This window comes from Geospiza fortis, unplaced genomic scaffold (assembly GCF_000277835.1).
Source record: "Geospiza fortis unplaced genomic scaffold, GeoFor_1.0 scaffold35, whole genome shotgun sequence".
Lineage (NCBI taxonomy): Eukaryota > Metazoa > Chordata > Aves > Passeriformes > Thraupidae > Geospiza > Geospiza fortis.
The window spans coordinates 1,007,091-1,030,739 of NW_005054453.1; the positions used below are offsets into that span (position 1 = coordinate 1,007,091).

The 23,649-nt window shown below is 37.4% G+C and overlaps 1 protein-coding gene across 2 annotated transcripts in view; it reads right to left on the reverse strand.

Moving 5' to 3' along the window:
* Positions 1-23,649, reverse strand: part of INPP4B (inositol polyphosphate-4-phosphatase type II B) — a 192,201-nt gene that overhangs the window by 10,432 nt on the left and 158,120 nt on the right. For both annotated transcript variants that reach the window (XM_005427765.2, XM_031062590.1), the window contains exons 21-22: positions 22,693-22,805; positions 19,691-19,845 (exon numbers count right to left, since the gene is read on the reverse strand). In XM_005427765.2, the coding sequence (XP_005427822.1) occupies positions 19,691-19,845; positions 22,693-22,805 (268 nt within the window). The remainder of the gene's footprint in view (positions 1-19,690; positions 19,846-22,692; positions 22,806-23,649) is intronic.

A 23,649-nucleotide genomic window follows, 5' to 3' on the forward strand; every position in this document is an offset into this window, starting at 1 on the left:
TTTTACCAACAGTCCTCTGCAGTATTGCACATCAATTTTACAAAGGCTTCTCTGTCTATCAAAAAATATGGTTCTAATAATCTTCCTAGTCACTCTTCTATAAAGTATTAGGATTACATGTATATGGGAATTTCTCAGGTCAAAATTGCAAAATCTTTCCTGACAAACTTCTCTTACAAGGTTTCAAATTCAGTCTAATGTACAACCAACGCTAAAGCAAATGTGGTCTGTATCTTTGTGCAGGGAAACAACCAAGCAAAACCCCACAGGTTTTACCTTCACTTAAGCTCTGAATACCTACAACATTTCCCTTCCATAAGGTTATGGCACTGGCATAATTGGTTAGTGAGTCACACTTGTTTCCAGACTGTTTCTGTCACAGCAAGAAAGTTTTACTGAAAAAGTATTTATACATTTAGCTCACATAGCACAGTGAAACATAAATCCATGATAAATTCTTTCATATGTCTAATCAGGTTTAAATACTTTCTGTTGACCATGAAAATAAATCTTTGTGAGTCATCCCTTTTCTTTTGGCAAAAATTTTTTTAGTCTTTTTCCCCATGCTGAGGACAAGTAGCAAAGCTGATTTAAGAGGCAGAAAGGGCTTCCTACACTAGTTAACAGACATGTGTGAAAGATGAAGCTTAAAGTCTGTTATTCATTTCTAGGTGTTCAAGTCTATGGGTAGGATGACAGAATTAAGGGCAGAGAACTGCTGGTGTAAACAGAACATTATTTAATCTATGTTGCATCCCTAATTTGGGTATTTTAAGGGAGGAGGGTGCTGAACAGCAGACTTTAGTTTGAGATAGATGAAAGCAGGAATGCAACTGCTTTTCATTAATGACACCAACTCACATAGTCTCTTCATGGGATTAACCAAAGTGTGAGTCATAAACTACAGGCAACTGCTAGTCTCTAAATAATTCAGCTAAATAATGCCAGTTCATTAAAAACTTTCACCTAACACACGGATACATTTTTTTAAAAAACACAAAACCAGTTTGAGATCTTATCTGTTCTGACCCCAGCTGTTCTTTCAGCAGCACACACAGTATGTGGGTATATTTATACAAGGTGAATTTGTGCACATATAGATTCCCCAGTCACAAAGAAAAATGCATCTAAATCTGATTTTAGCTGCTACCAGGAAAAAAAAATGCATCCCTGTTTTGGTTAGGTAGGGAGCTGACCAAAACAACCTATCCAAAAAATGCATAGGCTGGGATGCAGACTGCAGCAACCTGAAAATTGTATCCCAACATTACTACCAATAAACCATCTTCTCTTCTCTTTAGCAGGTAGATTTTAAGAGAACTTTGGAAAACGCAAGGAAAATTCTATTTGAATCAGAAACACACTATTTTTCCATGTACTTCCTTCAAGGCAAATGACAAGGCTCAGTAAAATTCTAATTTAAATGCCTTGAATGCATTTGTCGTCTTTTCTGTTAATAGGTGCAATGTGGAGACTTAGAGAAATAAACCTTTCTATAAGAAATTGGGAGTGAATGTAATTCTTTCATCTTACTTGTTTTGTTTCAGTATCTTTCTAGAAGATGGCTGAAATTTTGGAGTCTGTTCTTCACCCAATTACCAAGGAGGAGAACTGAAACTGAAATCTTTTAAACAATATTGAATACAAGCATTTTCTCTTTGGTTGTTTTATTTGAATGCTACTGCAGATTTTTTAAGAAGTCCATTGTATCTCACAAAGACAATATTAGCACAGATTCACTTTTTAAGCAAAAATACCGCTGCACTGACAGGGAGAATAAAGAGATGAAAGCCCATACTGTTTTGCCCCCAGTATCAAGGAAAAAAAAAGACTTTCGGAAGATTTGAGATCACTAAAGACTAAAAATTCAATAAGCCATATATTTACCTTCTGCATTCCTAAATCTTTGCTGGCAGAAAGGAGTAAATAATTTATAACACAGGTGCAAATATCTTCCTCTCTGTAATAACACTACATTTTTCTTACTGTTACAAAGAGCTGAAGGACATGGTTTTGCTCAGTGCAGTAACAGTAATTGTCAGTTTGCCAAAGATCAAAGATGCAGTTCTCAGGATAAGCTCTATGAACTATGCTCAGGACTCCCTGAGCAGCAGAGGAGTTCACTACACTGTCAGCATCACTTAACCATGAGCTAAGTCTCTGACAGATGAAAAAAATGGCAATTTACTTCCTGACCTGGACTGAACTATCAGATACATATTAATTTTTTTATAAAGTCAGTCTTTCCTGTGTTGCATACTGTTCTCTCAAGCACATGACCAGTAGTGTGGAAACATTATCACCGGAGTTTAAGCTACAATGCCTTGGGACCTTCTACAGAATCTGCCAATTCCTGAAACTTTGGAGTCTCTGGATTTGAGATATTTTAACAATGAATGTTCCCAAGCACATGCTCAGCAAGCCACATATGCAACTGCCAAGCAGAACAGCAATGGGGCTTTCCACATTTGGTGGCAATTGCAATCACAAGTAAGTGGAATGGATGCTATTTTAAAATGCTTGTAATTGGGAAAAGAGGGTGCTTTCCTATGAGAAATCCAAAACATAAAAAAAATTGGAAACATCCAAGATTTTGTGGGAAACATTCATCCATTATTATTTTCTTCTGAAGAAGCAGCATGTCAATAGCAATGTTGGAGTATTTCCTTCCTTCCCCAGGATGGGACACAGAAGGTAGCAAGTGGGTATAAATCTCTCACTGGGATGGTGGAGAGTGATCTTTGTCCACAGTGCATTTTTCTACTGTATTATATGCGCTGCTTGTTATGTGCACTGGAAGGAAAACTGTTTAAGGAACATTTCAGAGTTTCATCATCTCACGGTGCTCCGACTTTAGATAAACACTGCTCCAATTTTCCAGAAAAACCCTGTATTTTGAAATAATTGCAAAATATTAGACTACACAGATTGAGGCTGTGTTGGGGGCAATGCCAGTGCCTCCGATTTTACACTCTCTTTATAAGAATACAGTTCTCAACTATATTCTTATATGTATAGAAGATTACATTCATATTACATTTGTACTACATTCATATACATAATGTGTCTGAGACACATTACATCCTGGTATTGCTCATGTTTCTGGCCATGCTTTCTTTAATCACTAGGAAAACCAATAACACTTATTCATATGCTTCAGGTGTTTGGATCGAATAAATATGAGCCAGAGGCCAGGTGTTCATACAGAAAAATCTACAGTGCAGCCAAAAAGCACATAGGTTGTTAATGAGAAACATTTCATCCTCTCCAAATGTCAGGCCTTGAGGAATTCCACTTTCTTTTTAATTTCTAATAAATGCTAATGCCCTTCAATTATATTGCAACTCACTCCACATTAACCTCATTAGGAATAATACTGCCTTTCCAGGTGAGTGAGGGATGTCAGCACTCACAGTCCTCTCTAGCACTTGCTCATTGCCAGTGCACTATGAAAAAGTGCAGCCACTCTCCAAAAACGTCTGAAAAGCCTGATTCTGTCCCTGTTTTTTGGATAATCCTGAGCTTCTGTGTCTGTTGGACAGCACTTACAGGCTTCTGGTAACTAAACAATTTCGTTTTTTTTTTTTTAAGATCTCAACTATTCTTATAGCTTTATTCTCAATTACCCTTTATTAAAAACTTATTATCAGTTCACATCATCTTGTCAGAGCCTGCTATACACGTGGACGGAAATTAGTCCACTTGTCTCTTTTTATTAGTATTCAATTCTCTGTTTGTTAATTATGCTATTAATGTACAGCTACTGACAGCTTAAATAAAATCTATAAAACACAAAACCTGCAATTAAACAGCAAAAGCAATTTTAAAAATATTATCTTTGCTGAGCTACAGGCATCTCTTGTTATCTCATTAATGTACACAGGGGACAGGGTTGGCTTGTGCACTGTTTATGTACCACGTGGTTCATAATATCCCTCCTACTCTCTTAGAACATGAGTTGGTTAAAGCAAGCACTCTGAATTCCTTGAACTATTTCCTTTGCTTTTCCCGCTTGCACGAATTGTTAATGATGGCAGATATGGGATTCAAATAAAGCTAAAGACATGTGAGTGCAGGCCAGCAGCTGCACTTGTCAGACAAGAGTGCTCATCAATGCAGACAGAGTATTTTTATGTATGAAATAATAAATGACATTTTCCCCTGCATGGTGCACAGTAATGAAACACATGCAGAACACTACAGAATATGAAAAATGTTATAATCCTCCCCAAGATGGAATTGCTCACAGATAATGGAAATTTCAGTGGAAAAATAATGGGTTTAGATTCGACCAATAATGTTCTCTCGAGTACAGAGTGATTTAACAACTGAAGAAGCAACAGACAACCTGAGGGCAAAGAAAGAGCTCTCTACCAAACACTTGCTTCCATAAATAGGGCATACTTTATTTAGAAACCTTCCTCTCCCTCCCATTCATTCAAATTATTAGCTGCATATTTTTACTAAGGAACTCTGATTATAAGTTCTTTTTCAAAAATAAACACATCAAATCACAATGGTAAAAAAACTAGAGCAACATTTAATGAAATACTGAAAAAGTGTTCTTCAGTATAGAAGTATAACTTCTGCACCTGTATCTACTCAAAATGGCAAAATATTTCCAGAATTTGTAATGTTGCTGAAATTATGCAAGCTAAAGTAACTTTGTCCGGAAGAGCTATCAAATAAAGTTTTTCTATGAAAATAAACAACAATTTAGGATAAGGGCACACATTGCTTAATGGCTACTGCTGTCTATGTGAACAAGGAAAGCAACCAAAGTGGAGTAGTTATCAAAGCATGCAGTAGTTGTCATATGAATTGAGCAAAAAAGCAAAGGAAGCAGCCTGTATGTTGTAGCAGCTAAAGTTTAAAGAGTAACTGAACAGTACACATTTAGTTTCTTACACATTTCTTCTTTCTAATAACTTCTGGCTTCCTTGACCTCATGATAATAAATAAATTCGTGTCTAGTGACAATCATATGTTTAAAAGCACATCAGGTTCCGATGTCAGCAAAATTTTCCTCATGCTAAGTTTTGCCCTCATACCTTTATTTTACCTTCAGGTATTTACCATGATAACTACAGAACACACTTCTGAGATCTGATCCAACTCCTTTAAAAGGCAACGTTCCCTAACCATGAGTGGCAAGTCTTTGGGTGCCAAATTTAACAGCCCAGGCTTCCTCTGCTTCTAAGGAACATCCTCAGGATGATTCAGGGCCCCTCAATCAGGCTACTAACCATCCTCCCCAGGAGAGTATTGGCAACTTGAGTCCTTAACTGGGCATTCATACAATAGGTATCTAAAGTTTTATGACAGAAACAGCTTGATTTTAAGTGTTGCACTGAATTCGGTGGTCTTTGGAAATAACTTCTCCAATGCCAATTGCCCAATGTTTTTTCCATCTCATCTTCAAATAGCTTTATAATCTCCAGCCCATACTTGCACTGCCACTGTATCCCCTAAAAAATGAACCTCATAAGCCTAGATTTTATCTCCAGCATGGATAACATGATGGATAACAACATAAACTTTCAAGCTCACTTGATGACAGAGTATTTTTGAAGGACAGACTTGATTTTTGTCTATAGTGTGAATAAAAGAAAAACAAGAGATTTATGAGCCAGGAATTGTCAGTTTTGGGCTACATTATGATGTGGTACAGAACATTAGGCTTTGCAACAAGATTAAATGTATTTTATTTCTCTTTTGGCATTCCATACCCAATGGAGTATGGATAGCGAGCTTCAAGTTTTTATTTTTGCCCTATAAGATCATTTGACTTTTTCAACTCCATTGTAGTATATTTTTAATTTAATAAACATTATAATTAAAAAAAACCCTTCTTGTCTATTCAAGGATTACAATTCAGAGGGGGTTCATTTAATTCCAATAGTTTTAACATCTGTGGTTTTAAGTTGCAGAACGCTTCAAAAGTAGCTATTGAAGTAATATATTGCTTCATTTACAAAGGAAATTGGATGCCTAATGCATTTTGTGGTGCAATAATAATGAAGCTGTAGTATTTGCATAAAGCAGCCCACAGTAATATCAGGTGTTGGTCCTGTCTGAAGAAAGGTTTTTAGACTTTTCCTAGCCCAGTGTGGACCCATTATTCCATCGGGTTACACATTAGCATAGAGATCAGTGAAGTCCTCACCACAGAGAGCCACATTTGGGGAGGACCATATCTCATCTGTGCCTGAAAAGCTGAATGCATGGGGAGAAGTTGCTTTTTAATTTAACTCTTGGTGTGGACTGTTAGTGGAGAGCAGACTGGCCAGAAAGGACTGATGACAGCATCATAAAGATCTGCATTCCCTTCCCTACTTGGCACACAGCTGCTGAAGCTGCTTAGAGCAGGGCATGGAACAAGGCTCACCACAGACCTCTGACAGCAAATTTCTAGCCAGTGTTTGCTGGCGTCATTCTTTTGACTTTGCTAGAGCTATTACAATTTTAGTTCACGTAAAATAAAAATTATTATTATTTGGCTTTTTGTCCATGAATGTAGTATGTGTATGGGGCACAAGCCAGTATTTTGAAAAAGAAAAACTCGTCAAAATTCAAAGCACTTGAGGAAGATGGTTGCTGTTATCAACACAGTACTCACTGGACTGCACAGCTGGGACTATGGAACATGTGTGAGTTTTGCTTTCCAAACAGTTCTGATTGGTCTGATCAGAGGATCAGTCTCTTTATCTTACCAACCTATTATTTGCTAGAATGGATCTCATCCTGATAATCATGATGATCATTTCTTCTTCTTTTGGGTATGAATTTATGTAGACCTAATTCAAACCTAGGAGGTGAACTCCAAATGGTGTTACTGTATTAGCTGCATCAACAAGCAAAAAAATTTCAGGGTTTAATCTGCTCAAGAGAGAAACACTCTCAGAATAGAACCATGTCTCAAAAATATCTGTCTTGTGTTTGAACATCTGTGTAAGCATGCAGGAGGTAATCTGTACTGAGTTCAAGTTCATTACCACCTCATTGCAAGTTTGTTAGAATGGAATTAAGTTAAGACTGAAATGAGTTTTTTTATCCCTATTGTGCTGCACCAAAGAAGACGCTTTGTGACAGCAGGAAGAATGATTGCCTTTAGGACAGAAAACATAAAATTTGAGATACATCTGTCACAAAAAGATTTTTAAAAGGTCTGCTAAGTCAACAAATACTTTTCTACACTATGGTACCCAGCATTGTCTTGCCAGTGAATACCCTTGGTGTAAAAGTGAGAAAATGTGGCTGATTTGAAAAATGTTACTGCACTCAAGTTTCTCTGAAAACCAAGAACAAGAGCTTGATCACATTACATGAAATGACCACATTTTCCTAGAGCTTCTATCCCACCAAAATTTTCATTTACAAACAAAGATCATCACACGAAGATAATAAACCTACAGGGCAACACAGGACATGAAAATCTCAAGTGTTTTAATTACCTTTTAATTGCCAATCAGAAACCACAGTGATGCAGAAATAAAGTACTCTAAAACCATTCTGCTGTCTTGGAAAAAGATTTGCAAGGTTTGTGAGCCATTTTAAATAATTCGCTTCATTAAGTCATCTAATTAATCAGCAATGTGACAAACTAATTCCTGCACTTCTGTATTTGTATATAATTATGTGTGTGTGTGCATATTATGTGCACTATAACACAGACCAACATACTTAGGAAGCAAAGGTTTGATGTATGCAATGTTGCCTTGTCAAGCATCACCAAAAGGTGATTTCAATCCCCTTTAGCCAGAAAAATATTTTATTGACTTTTGCTCTACTAGATTGAAATTATGCAAATTACAGTCAGACAGACAATAACCACAGTCACAACACAGTATTCTAATTCTTCTGTGGAGCAAAGACAGCATGAAGCATAAGGCTGTATTCACACTAAGGGTTTAATGGAATTGTGGATGCCTCATCCCTGGAAGTGTTCAAGGCCAGGTTGGATGGGGCTTGGAGCAACCTGGTCTAGTGGAAGATGGCCCTGCCCATGGCAGGGGGTTGGAATGAAGTGATTGTTAAGGTCACTTCTAACTCAAGCCATTCCATGATTCTATGAAGTATTGTACTTTTCCCTCCAAGAAAGAACAGAAGGATGTGAGCTGCTACAAGAGCATGACAGTATTTACAGAAGGCAGCAATGCAATTTAACAGGGGAAAAACAATCCTACAGAAGCAAAAGCAAAATGCCTCTGCCTGGCAGCACATCTTGGGCTGCTTGCATGGCACAGGAGAGAAAATAAACAGCATCATAGTGGTCTGATATGTGCCAACTTACGTTAAAAATAAATTCAAAAATTGTCTTCACACGGCAAAAGAATGTCAAACTAACTTTAAAGTGATTATCTACAATTTTGCTGACAGTATCATTGTGATAGCAAATTTTTACAGAGAAAAGTGACATAGGGAGCAGCTTTCTCCCTGAGGCAACCACACAGCAGGAAAGCAAGAGAGGACTTTATTCAGGATGATGTTGAGGGAAGAGCATCCATCAACACTCAAAAGCTTACACACCAGTTCAGCAATGTCCAGAAGGCAGAGAGCCTTGAATTGTGCAGCCAGCATTGCTGCATTTGCTATGTCAGCATGAACCCAAGTAGCAAAAAGGAGTGTGAAAACAGAATTAGTACTATGCAGAATAGTGAATGTCAGTAAGGTAATGAACATTATTTACAAGCTTTGCTATTGCACATTCAAGTACAGCAACAGGAGCAAAACAGTTTATGAGAAGAGGCCCTTTTAAAGAAAAAGTAGATTCAAATTAAATTTCAAACAAAGGAAGGACTATGATGTCATAAGGGACTTGGCACCTCTATACTAGTTTTCTCCCACTTTAAAATTGAAAGAGATCCAAGTGCATTTCTTCCTCTTGCCCTTTGGTTGTCAATTATAAGCTTTTTAAGTCAAAAAACATTTGACTTTAAAAAGTGCAAGTGGAATAAATATTCAAACCAGTTATAGCCAATATTATCAAAGCAGTCTCTTGTGGATTTTCAGAATCATTTAATGGATCTTTGAGAATGAGATATTGTAGTAGCTGCTTGCCTCTGCCTGATGCTACTTTGATCACTTCAAAACCAGCCAATAATGCCTCTGCCACAGTGCCAGTTTAGCCATTTTTATTTGCTTTCCTGAGGCTTTCAATGTAACAGCCATTTAGCAGAAATAAACTTAGAACAGAGACCATGTCAGTCTTGCTTAAACTACGTGAGCTAAAATCCTAAAGAAACAAAACCAAAAACATATGAAAAACACTCCACAACAAACTTCTCTGGACCCTCACATATTTTACTTACCACACACCACAAGGCAGTTTGCTGGAAGTTGCAAACCTTTCTGAGCTGATTACCTTGTATTCTGTAGATGCTCTGCTGTCAACAGTTACGAAAGAATTATAAAAGAATTTAAATTAAAAAACCACCAACTTTGGAATGATTCTTGCAGAACAAATATAAAACCCAACACTATTTTGACAGGAATTATATATTTTCATCAGATTGTCAGTTCACCCAGGACACAAACTATTAACCAGATGATCCTACAACAGGGTTTTATAAAATACATGACTGTGTGATCAGATTACACCTTAGTCTTTTCAATGTTTTAGTAATCTAAACTAGTTCCTCAAATCTGAAAAATGCTGGCTGGAGTGGGGCTGAAGAGTAAATATATGTATTTTTTAAAGTCAGGTGTATCTCACTGATCTATTGCGGATAATATGATGACTTTTCAGCCTGTCTTTCTCTAGAAGCAAAGGGTACATGCTAGCTCTTGGTGTGAGGGGAAGGAACAGGAATCTGTACATTTCCTCTTTGGGCACAGGGACTGAGTTCAGCTAAACTGAAATGTGGGATAAGAAGGCTCAAGCATTACAGTGTTCTCACAAGTGTAAGGAAATGTGCAGTCAAGGGGAGGCTGTAGCATGAAATTAAAGCTGATGACACATCAGGAAACCCATATGATGAATGAGAGGGGCAGAAAGGAAGATTTCTTATATATGTACTACACAATAATTTCACAGAACAATAAGTGAAGTTCCTGAGTACCACACACAGAGGCATTGTCTCCCTCAGTAAGAGGTAACCTAACAAAAGAGGCTGGTTCATATACCAAAGTATGTCATCTCTTAACAGAAGAGAGAGGGAACAGTGATTCCCTTCCCACGCTCTGATCTCCGTGGTCTAAGGGACTTTAAATCTTGGCTAAGCCTTGCCTGGAATCACAAGACTCTGCAGAGGAAGAAACGTGCACTGGCACCTTCCTGGGGCATTAGGAGCATCTCCAACAGAGCAGAAAAGCCAAGGGCTTTTCCCACTGCTGGAAGACATGGCAACATCCAGGCTGGGGAGAGGAGACCAGCTGGCAGGGAAGTAAACCTAGAGCAGGGCATGGGAACAGCACTGCAGATACACAGCCACAGCAGTGCCCAGTGATTTTGGCATTAGGGGCATGTTTAGAACCACAGTACAACTGCAACACCACTAAGTCCCAGGGTGGCAGAAACTAGTTTAACTGTTCTATCATTAGGAGTCAGCTGTGGAGTTGGCTGTGCACTTTGGCAGGACTCCAACATTTCCTTTGCATTAACTTCCTTATAAACACGTGCTTCCTATTCATACAAATTATAGTAGAGACCTCTGCTATTAAGAATGCAAGTTCCCAAAATTATCTCCCAGCTTTATCTCTGGATGATCCAGAGAACAGGATAGCAATATAATACTGCTGGCTCCATTACTGGGTTTAGTTCCAGCTGACTGCAGATAACATCATGAAAGTAGGAAATACATAATAGGTAATAATAACCCAAATGGAAACTCCTCTGGTCACTCCACTGCAAACAGCGAGCAGGACTTGTATTGATGGTTAACACTGAGAAACAACTTGCTGCTGCCAGGTATTCCAGTGAAAGGCCACCAGTGGCTGCTGTAATGGTAAGGACACATGTCGCTCACCAAACCAGAGCTGCCACAGAAAGCAACAAGTAGAAACTACTACTAAAACTAACTCCCTCAGCTAAGCTGAGAAAAGCCACTGTCAGAAGAGTTTCTATATAAATACCACACACTAAGATGTTACTGCAAGAGAGTAAGAAACAGGGAAATGCTCATTGGAAAAAGAAAAAGGCAGCAGACTGAAGGGAGAAAACCCCCATACATCAAAGACAGTTCCTCAAATTATGGTTATAAAATATGGAGGGTGATGATGACAAACAATTACATCTCTCCTTTTATTTTGGCATCCAATATGATATTAAAAAAAAAGAACCTGAGATAGAAAATTTCAGATCCAGTGTCTGAAGTTGAATAGGACCCTAACTATTTGAAAGCACAATTGTGTAACAGAATGTGCCAGGTCACCTTATGAATGCATCATAATAATAAATGGAAAGAGATAATATGGAGATGGAATGCTGAATTCTCTCATGTCATGTACATCTTAAGCACTAGGCTAGTCCTCAGAGATGGTGGCTGGCCCTGAGCCAGTGTTTCATCCCAAGGGATGGAACATATGAAAAAAAAAACTGAAACCAGGCTGCTGGACAAGAAAAGATGATTATCTGAGCCAGAGAGCATTCCTACAGTAAGAAACTAAGTTTATGAAGGGATCAAGGGAGTCTAAAATGAGAGGAAAGATAAACCTAGAAATGTCTGTTATCTGCTTCCTTTACAAGCCAGCCAGAGCTATAGCCTGACACTCCATCATCTTTCTCCTGAAGGAATGCAGAATCTTCTATTACAAAACCACCTTTTTTGGAAGAGCAGCTGGTTGCTTCTCCTTTGTGTGCCCCCTCCAACCTCTGGACAGTCTGTAGGTTGCTGGGACTACAGACAGGAAGTTATGAGCCCTCCCTGTCCAAGTTACATTACTCTGAGAAGAAGAACACTGTTTTAGAGGCCAGTAACTTCTTGAAGAAATTTCATGTTTGATCACTTTAACTAGCTACTGTACGCTACTACTGCCTCTTACTCTCATTTCCTGCTTCTTTCTTATCTAAATTTTAGACTTGGCAGTGTTGTTCTTCCTGAGATTTAGCTGAACATGGCCAAAGCCAGGGTAATTCAGCTGTAGGACTTGGATTTTCAACAGATAATGAACATGCATGCAGGACTTTTCCCACACACTCTTCCAGGAAATCTTAATTAAAGTGAAATATAACAGGAAGAAACCTGCTATTACTCAGTCTGGTGATTGTAATACATCTGGTTGTTGATTTCTGCTAAGACCTAGTCTTTCATGGAAGTTCTAAATAAGCAATAAAGCACTAAATGAATGAGAAAATTAATAAAGTTTTCCATAAGCAACTAGAAGAATCTCAAAGGCAAACACCAAACAATATTTTACAATAGTCTAACTACTTGCATGCTAGATTTGTCTAATCACAACAGGTGAAATCCAGAACTATGGGCCTGCAATATATGTTCCATTAGAAAAGGCTTTTAGGAAGCTTTTTCCTTTTTTTTTTTTTTTTGTTCTGTAATTAATCAAATGCAGTGTTTAAATTAACTTCTGCACTATTAAGCATCCAAACACACTGTGGCACTAAATGGGAAAGCAAATTTATCAGATAAGGTTTTTTCATTGGACTGTTTTTAAAACTAAGTGACCACAGAGTGCACATGGTAATTAATTTCATACATTTCTCACTGTCTATACTGAATAATTAAAATATTCACAGAGAGCAAAGACAAAGCTCAGTCCTCTGTACTCTCATTTGGATCAAGATATGACAAATACAACTTTGGGCTACTTAACAGATTGTTTACCTCATCAATATCTCAGTGAGAAATAAAAAGTTCAAATCAGAGCAGAACAACTCAGAGTAGGGCAAGTTTTTGATTGGAATTCCATTAATCAAGTTCTTCTTTGGAGAACTCTGCCACACACAACCTGAAGCCAAAGGGAAAAGGGGCCCTTCAGCAAAAAGATCACAGGGAATCAAGGGTTGTTTCTTGTCACAAAGCTGAAACCTAAATGTTGCCTAAAATTTTCTTTTTCAACTGAAAAGGAACTTCTTTTAATGTACGATAAAATACTGTATACTGCAATTGATATATTAGTATCTTTTCCTATTATATAAAATTGACTGTCAAGTTATGACTCCTCTTGAAGAGCTCACCTTCCCTAAGTAGTCACTGAAGAAGGAGCAGGTGCATTTCAAGGACTGACTCCTCAAACACTGGTGTCAAAACGTAGAGACAATACAGATTTCTGTTGGCTCTACCTTCCCCTCACTCGCTGATAGAAAAACTAAGCACTATTTCAGAATTCTTGTTTACTGCCTGCTACATCAGTGTAGACTGAGTCACTTCCCTAAATATTCTTTGCAAACAGTGGGAAAGGTTTTCAGTGTTTTCCCTTGAACACCCTTTCCTCCCAAGTGATTGGTCCAAGAATATTATTACAGGTTCCAGGGGAAAGGTAATTATAATTAAGGCTACACAATGCTTTCCATTTAGAGTCTACTCACAATTGTTAGTTCATTTTGAATGGGAAAATTCAAACTTACAATATCATTTAGAGAAGAAAAAAATACATCTTTTCCCCCCTATTTTTTGGGAGTATTCCTAGTATCCCCATGCTGAAGAACAGGATTTGATATCCTGCACCAAGATAACAAAGATGTGAGAGATGCAACTCTCAAAAGAGCATGCTCCTGCAAGACTTTCAAACCTCTTCCTAACAAAGCCTTGTTAAAATTCAGCAGGTACCTACTCTGAGGATTCAACATATGCCAGGATAAGGAGCTAGATAAGGCTTTTCCTTGCTATTCTTTTCCCTTGCAGAGGATGACTACTATAACATGAAGCCAAAACCATGAGGCAGGGGACTGGCTCTGCTGTTCTCTCTGTGCTGTGACTGAGGCCAGAGCCCAAACTCTGAACAGGAGAAAAAAGAAGCAGCCATACATGCAGGGGAGAAAGGAGGGAAATATTCAAGCAAAAGTGTAATAAAAAAGAGGAAGATGAAAAAAAACCATATGAGAGAGTTTTCGGGACTCTGACTAGGGTGTTGATCAGAAAGAAGTCTGAAAACAGCACTTGGGAAGAATTTGGAGAAATGAGGTCCAGGAGAATGAAACTTCTGCAGTCAGCTAGAAAACATGCACTTGCAAAACATGAACTCAAACATCTGACCCCAGTGAAGCAGACAAAACTGGTTCATATAGTGTGAGGCTATATTACAAAGCAACTGCCAATTACACTGCCTAGTTTGTCTATGTAGAAGTCTGAACCTCAGGACGTTCCAGAGCACAAGTAAAGTGTGCATGGGTTACCTTTCTTTTATTTTTTTCCTTGGTTTAAGTCTGTAAAATCTGAGACTTGCTTTAAAGATACATTATAAAGTTCAATTCTGTGAAATTCAGAAGTTGTATTAGAAAAGCTTAGATTTTCTAATATAAAAGCCTTTTCAATGACTGTTTGATATTTTGCCCACAATGATTGTCTATAATCCTCCTCCTCCTTCCAGAAGGATGGACAGAAACAGACCTTAATTCTAAAAGGCTCCAGCAAGGTGTCCAATGGCATTGACTCTCATTACATCTTGTGGCCATCTCTCCTCATTTTGTTTTCTTTTCCTCTGCACACTGTGGCTATTAAAAAACCTCAAACCAGCAATTTAGTTTTAGAAAACAAAATGGATGGCAGTTCAATGCACCAAAACTGGACCTTACTGTTACTTAATGACCAGGCTCCTATCAGTACATCAGGTGATGCAAATCATCTACAGCTTCCACCTCACAATAGAGATGGTAAATTTCTAAAGAGCCATAGAATGATGTAAAAATCTATACTGGAAGTCAGGCTTGCCTTTTTAAAGTTTTGTTTGCACTGTGCTTATACTTTTAAATGAAAAAAGAAAAGGTGGAGGAGGTCAGATGGGCCAGGAAAAAGCTGGAGGAGAACTTGTGCCTCCTCTTCTGTGTGACTCCTCATGTGCTGCATCTCTTGCCACAAGCTCACAGGGGCAGGGTGAAAGCTGGGAGATGGGTGAAAGGCACAGAGAGATTTGCACATGGATCATCCCTGCCTCTAATCCTGTCCCTTTGCTCCTCATTCCCAGTCCATGTGGCAATTACAGCTCTGGTGTTTGCTACAGGCTCTTCCCTGGCCAAGGTCCACCTCAACACCCCGAACACCTGCAAGTCCCCGACTGAAGAGCTGTTACAGCTATTCCTCCTCCTCAACTCACTCATTTTTAAGCAAAGCTGTCCTCAAACAGCTCTTTAAAAAAGGAGATATTTTCTTTATAATTGGCTCATCAAAAGCCCAATACTTGTTGTCCAGATCATTCATTCTTTGAACTTGTGCTTCAGTGAGATTTTTGATAGGCCATTTATCTAAAACACCCTGAAATATCCTTAACCATTTCAAGTGGAAATGGTGTGTCCCACATTGAGTCAAATTTTGTATTCAGTGTCAGAAATACGTGACAGGTGTTGTGCCCTGCTCAGAACGATGACAAGGCTGACAGCATGGAGGATTCACCATAGACAGGGGATTTGTCATGTCCTTTGTTTGTTACTGCTTTGAGGCTTTATTGGAAACATGCTCTATTCACTACCCACAGCCTCCAAAAGGGATCCTGTCACTGAAACAACAAAGCTAAATAGATTCAGAAAAGAAATAAATTTTTAAAAGGAAAAAAAAAAATCTATTTTTTTACAGAGCTACTTCATTAAGTGTTGCCCACCAGGGTCCATCCTCCCTTAACAGTAGCCAGCTCTAAAGACCAAAAAAAAAGAATCATGTGACAGATACTGCAATGAACTCAGGTAAATCAGTTTTGTGCCTCTCTGTCTCTTGGAATAGATTTAACACTGAATGATAAGAATCATTCATGGATGGGTGAAGGGAAAAATAAGAATATTGATGCCTGCAAAAAGAGACCTGGAAGTGGCAGAGACATTATAAACAGGATTTTAATATGATGTGAATTACAAGCACTTGATACAGAGGGGATGATATATTGATTTTCCTCATTCTCAACTATGCATGTCACTAAGATCAATGGAAGTCACAAACCTATATCAAGGAAATTATAATATGTGGAATTATTTATAGAATGGCTGCTTCAGGTACACATCAACTGCAGCATCATAATGGCCAGACTTATGACTGAGGACAAAGCCATCTATTACATATTGTAAATGATAAAGTGTGCATTCCCATCATTGTTTCATTTACCACATTTTTCATAAGTGAAAGGAAGAACGAATAGAAGGATCCTTGTACGGCCTTTTTTTATAAAGAAACAACAAACATTGTATAGTTTATCACTAAAAGACAACAATTCCACTTACAAACTAAGTCATTAAAAAAACAGCTACAGGCAGTATTTTCCAAAACAGAGTTATGCAATGTACACCAAAGCAAATATGCTGAAACTCTGGGAATCACTTTTGGATTGCTCAAAATTCTGGGGACCCTGAAGAAGCTGAAAAGCAGCAGCACACTGGAGTCCAGCATCTCCAAGCTTCTGGAGGCAAGAAAGCATGAATCTGTAAACACATGCTTCCCTTTTCCAACAGCAAAAGCTGTGTCACCACTGGCAGACAAAGAAAAAGTCTCATAGCTACACAGGCACCTTTATAATTCTCATATCTCAAAACTATGGCATTTCCAATAAAGTCTGCTTTTGAATCACCATTTACTTCTACAGCTCACTTAGTTTCACAGTAGTCTTTACCTCCTACGGTTAACTCTTAAAAGAAGCCTTTCAAAGGTCAATCCAAACTATCAGGATTCTAGATGGTAAAATTGAATTTTTCATGTCTACTTGTTCTTTTGAAAGGCCTAAAAGCAATTTGTGGCAATCAGCACAAAGGGATTTGATTGACAAAGTTTAGCAAAGTGATCTAGAGAAGATTCATTGGGGAAAAAACTGCTAAAATTGCAGATTAAATGGCAAATAGTTTTTCTCTGTCTGCCCTTGAAAGAAAATAGGTTCTCTTCTTAGATGTGAAAATCATTCTAAAAGCTTCTAAAAGTACCCAATGAAAATGTTAGAAATGCACAGCATTATCTTTCAGATCTGCAAAAGTAATCAAATAAAAAAGAAACTACAAAAGGACAAGGGCAACAATGGCTACCAAACAAGTCCGTTGGCCTCATTCACACAAACCTCAAAAACACAGCTGCCAAACTTCCCTCGAGTGAAATACAGGACCTTTAGCTAAAACACCCGTGGAAATCAAGAGTTTTTCTCCTCTCCTTTGCCCATCTGCTCTTTCCTTCCCGATGTGCTGTCGCAAAAGGCCTTTCTATGTGATGCTCCTCTCCCCACCTGCGGACAGGAGCAGCCCCGGCCGGCAGATCCCGGCCAGGCCACGCGGAGAGCAGCGCTGTGTCCCTTCCAGCACTGCTCCAGAGGCACTCCAGCCCAGGGAGCGAGCAGGATCCCTGCGGAATGTGCACCTGCATAACCCTGCCTTGGAAAACAGCAGCAAAGATACAACCCCCCCTCCCATCAAAGACACATCTTAAACTGCCAGGCCAACGCTTCACTGTGGGGTGAAGGGCTATGCTCCCATTTCACATTTTTACTCTTCTGCTCTGAAGTTTTAGGCTTTCACTGACCAACTCATGAGGGAAAAAGAGTATTTGGGAAGGGAAAAAGAGGAATTTGGGAGGGAAAAAGAAGAATTTGGCTAGGTTTTTTTAAATTTTATTTTTAAACCTCTAGTTATGTGAACAGTGTTAGACTGATAGCAACCAGCATAGTTAGAAGATGTATTTCTTTATTATCCTGATGGTGCAAATTATTTTGTATGCTAGTGCCACTATTGCAAAGCCTTTGCTTTAATCCTCAGGCAATCCTATCACCCAAGCCAAAGTCATGGTCTCCTATGTAACTCATTTTTCACCTACTTTAGCTCAATTCTGAAATTCATATATAGGGTAAGAGCAGGATAAAGCTTTTGTCTGTTTGAAACTACAGCATAACTGATAGATTTTACATTTTTGTAATGGTGCTTCAACCTCATATACCCATTTGCTTGTTTAATTTTTAAGTATTATTCTGATTTTTTTGCCTTTACAACATTCTTCTGTGACTTCAAATTACTGTTGCCTGCAAATATAACTAATGTGTTAATCTTCTCAACTTTCAAATCAGTCACATGACATAAACCCACTCAAAATCATTTATATTTTGATCTACAAAAACCTACTAGATTTTTTTACTAACAAGTTCAGGTTTTTTAAAATTATGTCTGTGAAAATTTTCCAATCTGCTACTCTACTCAATGCTATTCTAACATTATGGTGATTTTATGTAATTAATTAGTTTTCCTGTGTCTGGTAACTTACTGTAGCTTACATACTTCTGTATTTATTGGAGACATACCAGGAAAAAAAAAAGCATTTGAAATGCCAACAAACAAAATTTAACACAGAAAACTCAGAATTTGTTCATGATAAAATATGTAGTTATGAAAGACTGCACAAAACTCATTCACTCACTGAATTACTACAGAGACTGGGGGATTTATGCAAGGTACAACACATCCAAAACAATACAGCTCAGTTCAACACACCACATCTCACTGCATTAGTAGCACCTTGTGAACTAAACCTACAACTAAGCCATCTCAGCTCATTTACTCCTTATAAAATTGCCTTTTTTCTTTAGAACAGCTATCCTTGCCAAAGGACAAAGGGTTTATGTGGGTAAACCTACAGTATTAATTTACACATTAAGCACCTCTTCTGGCAATAATAAATATGAAGGTCCAGAATTACCCATTACAGACCATAAACACGATTGTTTACTTTTAGGATCTTTATAAATCCACCATACAAACAATTTGTGTTTCACAAAAGTCCAAGATACGATTCAGTTACTTCTTTGAAGGCTGTCCAAAATATTTTCTATTAGTTTTGCAGTGACCTTTGTTATTTGTTATTCTAGTGTCAGGGATACACATTTTAAATCTCCTACTGACAATACGATTAGAACTGTTATTATATGATTAAAACTATATGATTAAGCTCATCAAAACCAATGATGAAAGTTTCTTTAAATAATCTAGCATCTGGATTAATTTTATGATTGAAACTTGTTTGCTCAAGAAGGTTTTTTATTCATCAAAAAGTCAGGTAATGAAAAATCTTTACATGTTTTAATTACACATTCCTGATAACATCAGCCTCAATTTCTGAATAGTTGCAATTTAGAATAAAACATGTTTTAATTAACTTCTTCTAAAGCACAGTAAAGATTTTATCAGATATTAGTGGCAAACGCCACCAGTCCAAACCTACTTGGATGTTTCTTTTCAATAACATAGACTAGTAAGAATTGCCATCTGTAACAAATGCTTCTTTTGCTTTCTCTGTATTTGTGTAGATGGTGATCAAATAGTTTAATGACTGTGCAAATGGTTTTTAAAATACCTTCAAACCTGAAATATAACTTTTTTTAAAAGCAACTGCTGTTTGGAGTACTGCTCGGATTCTACAGTCGGTGAGCTGACCCTTGCAAGATTTCACGCATCTATCTCACAAACTGTTAATTACAGATAGAACACACAGCTGCCAAGACCCTGCACTGAGGTGGCTCGGCAGCAGTTAGGCTGCTGCTCAGGCAGGCCTGGGCTCTGCTGGGCATTTAGAACCAGCCTCAGACCCTGCGCGGTCCCAGCCTGGCTCAAAGCGCATGGGGCCCCACCTACCTCCTCATGCAATCCAGCGCCCGGATGAAGAAGTCTTTGTGCAGCTGGTGCTCGTCCCTCAGGATGGAGCACTGCTCCAGCGTCACTGACATGGACGTCCTGTCTTTGGCACTTTTGCAGCAGGTGAAGCGCACTCCGTTCAGCTTCCGGCAGATCTGGAACACGGGCAGGCCCCACAGGTTAGCCCTTCTAACCAGGCAGGCTGGGCAGCCCCTGCAGCTCTGCAAGCCCAGCCGGTGCACCCACAGAGCTACAGCATTTCTCAAGAACAAAGCACCTACTAGAAGTTAGTACCAGTACACTGAATTCCTGAATTTGACATGGGACTTTTATAACGATAAAAGAAATTTTTTTATAACTATAAAAGAAACAGTTCCTTTACTGTTTCCTCACTTCATCTAGCAACTACCCTGTTCAATGAAAGCTAAATTGTCTGAATACCTAATGAATAAAGATATGATAAGTCTTAACTCACAAACATGAATGTAGCAGACTAACTTCTTGTGAAGGTATGGACACATCTAACTCACACAGTTTTTATTTTCAGCAGGTAAACTGTTCAATGTTTGGCTCACAATTAATAAAGTTTAACACAAATGACTGCCATGGATTGTCTACTTTCACTTATACTTTGAAAAAGTTATAACACAAAAAGGAAACACGACATTTTGGATTTCCTCCCTTAGGAATCAATCTGTGGTTGTACCATTCCATTAGTTTACACTATGGTTTCAAATGATATTTTACTAGAAAAAGAAAAATTGGAGGAGAGCTTCTGTACCCAAATGTGGGTCTACCTTTCCCCAGATACAATTTGTCCTGAGAAAAGGCAATACTTTGCTTACACCTATCCCTGGAGAATCATGGGTCTAACTGTACAAAATCTCAAAATGTTTGTGAGAATATGGCAAGGCAATAAACTACAGCAGTAATCACAAAAAGGAACTTCCCCCATTGGCTATCATGGGAGAGCTCGCAGGATGAACTGGAACATGATCAGTGTCAGCTCAGCAAATAAGTGTTTCTTCATCTGCTAATTGCATTCTCAGAAATTCTATTAAAAATCAATAAATACTATTAAATTCTATTAAAATCAGAAAATACTTAGAGCCTTTAAGTTCTTTGTGATACCATGGTGAGGGCAATCTCAAAAGTTTAATTTAGGGAATCAATTAAGGGAATCTTACTTAGAATCCAAAGAGGTACAGGATAGTGAAGGACAACCTATGAGTGTTTCTTCCATCATATAATTTAAATTTTTAAATGTTAAATCTGTTTAAAAATTTGAACAGTTGCACTGGGATTTAAAACAAATACTATATGATAATTTTCTTAAATAATTATGTGAAAGAAGTTAACTGTTTCACTGAAGAGATTAATTCTCTTTGCACTAGTATCTTTGGAAGTCCATGACTCATGGGGGCTATTCAATGTGAATGAGTCCTAAAAAAATTAAAATATTAAAAAATCATTTATAAAATAAAGTAAAAAAATCCCAGGTGATTTTTCTGGATGAGTGATGGGCTCTGATGCAGGGAGACATAGGAGGAGAGGAAATACACAACTTCTATTAAATTTATTCTTACAGTCCAATTATATCAGTGATTACATGCAGGTACAGATAGACATGTGGAATCTTGTACTTCTACTGCAATAAAAAAGTGATATTGCACAGCTACTGCACTGACAAAGTTTTATTCTTACATCTTTTTTAAGAAATAAATGGAATATAGAATAACAGTGTGTAGCTCACTGGAACCAGAAATACACATTTCAGAAAGTAAAAGTAAGGGAACCTAAAGAGAAATAGAATTCAGTGAATGAAAAACCTGAAACACTTTGTATGTCCAAAGAATGCTTTTTACCCATGAAATTATTTTCAGGGAACCCTGAATAGATGGTAAAATACAACTTTCTATACCCAAAGCTTTAACACATTCTTTTGTAAATAATTTTATACTGTATCTTTTACTTTTTTAAAAGCAGTGTTTCATAGTAATTGCAAGACTGGTACTGTAAGAAAAACATATTTTTCCTTACAAAGGAATTACACTGCAATAGCATGTGATAATATTTATTAACAACATGGCAAAATGTTATTAGTAATATGAAAGTTACAGCACTGTTATTAATACAAAGACACGGTTAAGATTTTCTTTTCCCTGGTGTTAATAAAAAGTCACTGAGAATGTTATAAATAATTTTGTATCAAATATTTATTTGCCTTGAAGGGTATATACATTTGAAAGCCTCCCAAAACACAAAGCCTTACTTCACTTTCAGTAGATACCAAAAACTCTCTGCTGGTAAAAGGGGGCAGAGATACCAAGACAACTGTGTGGCTGAATTTCACATTCCTGAAAAGCTTGAGCTCTTTACAAACATCTAAGAGTTGTTTTCCTGGCCTTTTTTTTTTTTTTTTGGTATGTATGTGCAAACCCCACAGAACTGGAAAACAGAAAGGAATTATGGGGAGAAAGTAAAGTAAGTACTAATCACTGTTAGATAAACAATTTTCTTTGTGTTCTCCCTGTGTCTGATTGTCTGTCCTTTGCATGTCTTTTGTGATAGTTGTGAAATTTATTCAATTACAGAAAATCAAAAGTTAAATGCAGCAATAGCAAAAAAAAAAAAAAGCCAGAGGAAGCCATCATGTCCCACATCATACCTCAAGGACACTAAAAAAATTATTTTGAGTAATTTTATGTTATCAAAGAATGGACAGGAAACAAATCGCTCAAATTCTAGCAGGTTCTACCAGCTTAAAAAGTGAGAAAAAGAAATTGTCTGCAATTCAGGCGGAGGAAATAGAGATAAATTTATGAGTGGAATGAGTGATTATGAGAATGAGTACATTAAAAACTATTACAGCACATCTGCCTCCTTTAACCAGTGAGTCTTCCAGTCATATCCTTAAAATCCATTGCACTTACAATGTCAGCAAACTTATGAAAATGACTTTATGATTAGTTCATCAATTTCTTTGAAACAAGAGAGCTTACCGTTGCAGCCAGCCACATGATTTCTACATTCTTTCTCTTTTTGGCCTGGATATTTTGATGAAGACTTTCTAGCAATCCCTTTAAATCATTTTGCTCTTGAAAATGTGGTAAACCTGGGAAAAAAGGATTATAAAGTTGCTCATTTTGATAAGGCTGGTGATATGATTGTCCTGACTAAAGAATGCTCATGATAAAGAACAGGTCTATTATTTACAGCCTTGTTTAGGAACACAGGATGGAAATTACCAGATAAATATTTAAGGAATAAGCAAACCTTATGTCTTTCTGAGTATTGCTTTGTCCTCCCTAAGATCTTCATGTGGAAATTTAAAGTATCTTCAACCTTTATCTTATAAATGGATGGTGAAAAACAAAATCAAATCTCTGCTGTAGTTCTGTTCATCAGCTATTACAGACATTCAAAAGAAATCAGAAAAATAAAAAAACAACTGAGTGTATTACAACCAGCTTTGATGGGATTATTTTTTTTTATTTTAAAGTCAAAAATTTTGGTTTTGTTTTCAAATTGAAACATCTAATTATTGTTTTAAAATGTGCCTTAGATTTTTATACAATGTAACATAAGTGTTAAACAGCACTTAGAATCCCCTCTAAAAAGTAACAAAGTATATTTCTCCTGAAATTAATTGGGGCTTTATTTTGAAGTAGAAAATAATTTAAAGTTTGCTTAAAATCCAAAAATTTACACCTGCTTATTCTGGGTATGGCATTTAAGCTGAAGTTTAAATTATCCTACATCTCTAGCAAAAATTCAAGAGTAGGCAATTTAATTTCCCCCTTTGTTTCATAGGTATATAGAGAAGGGATTTTTCTAATGTTACATTTATCTTCGCTAGTTCTGAAAACCAATAAAAACAAGCAGAGTCTGGTTTTTGAAATTATTTCATCTCATGGTGGCAAAGTAAAAAGAATTTTAATCATAGTTATCACCAAATA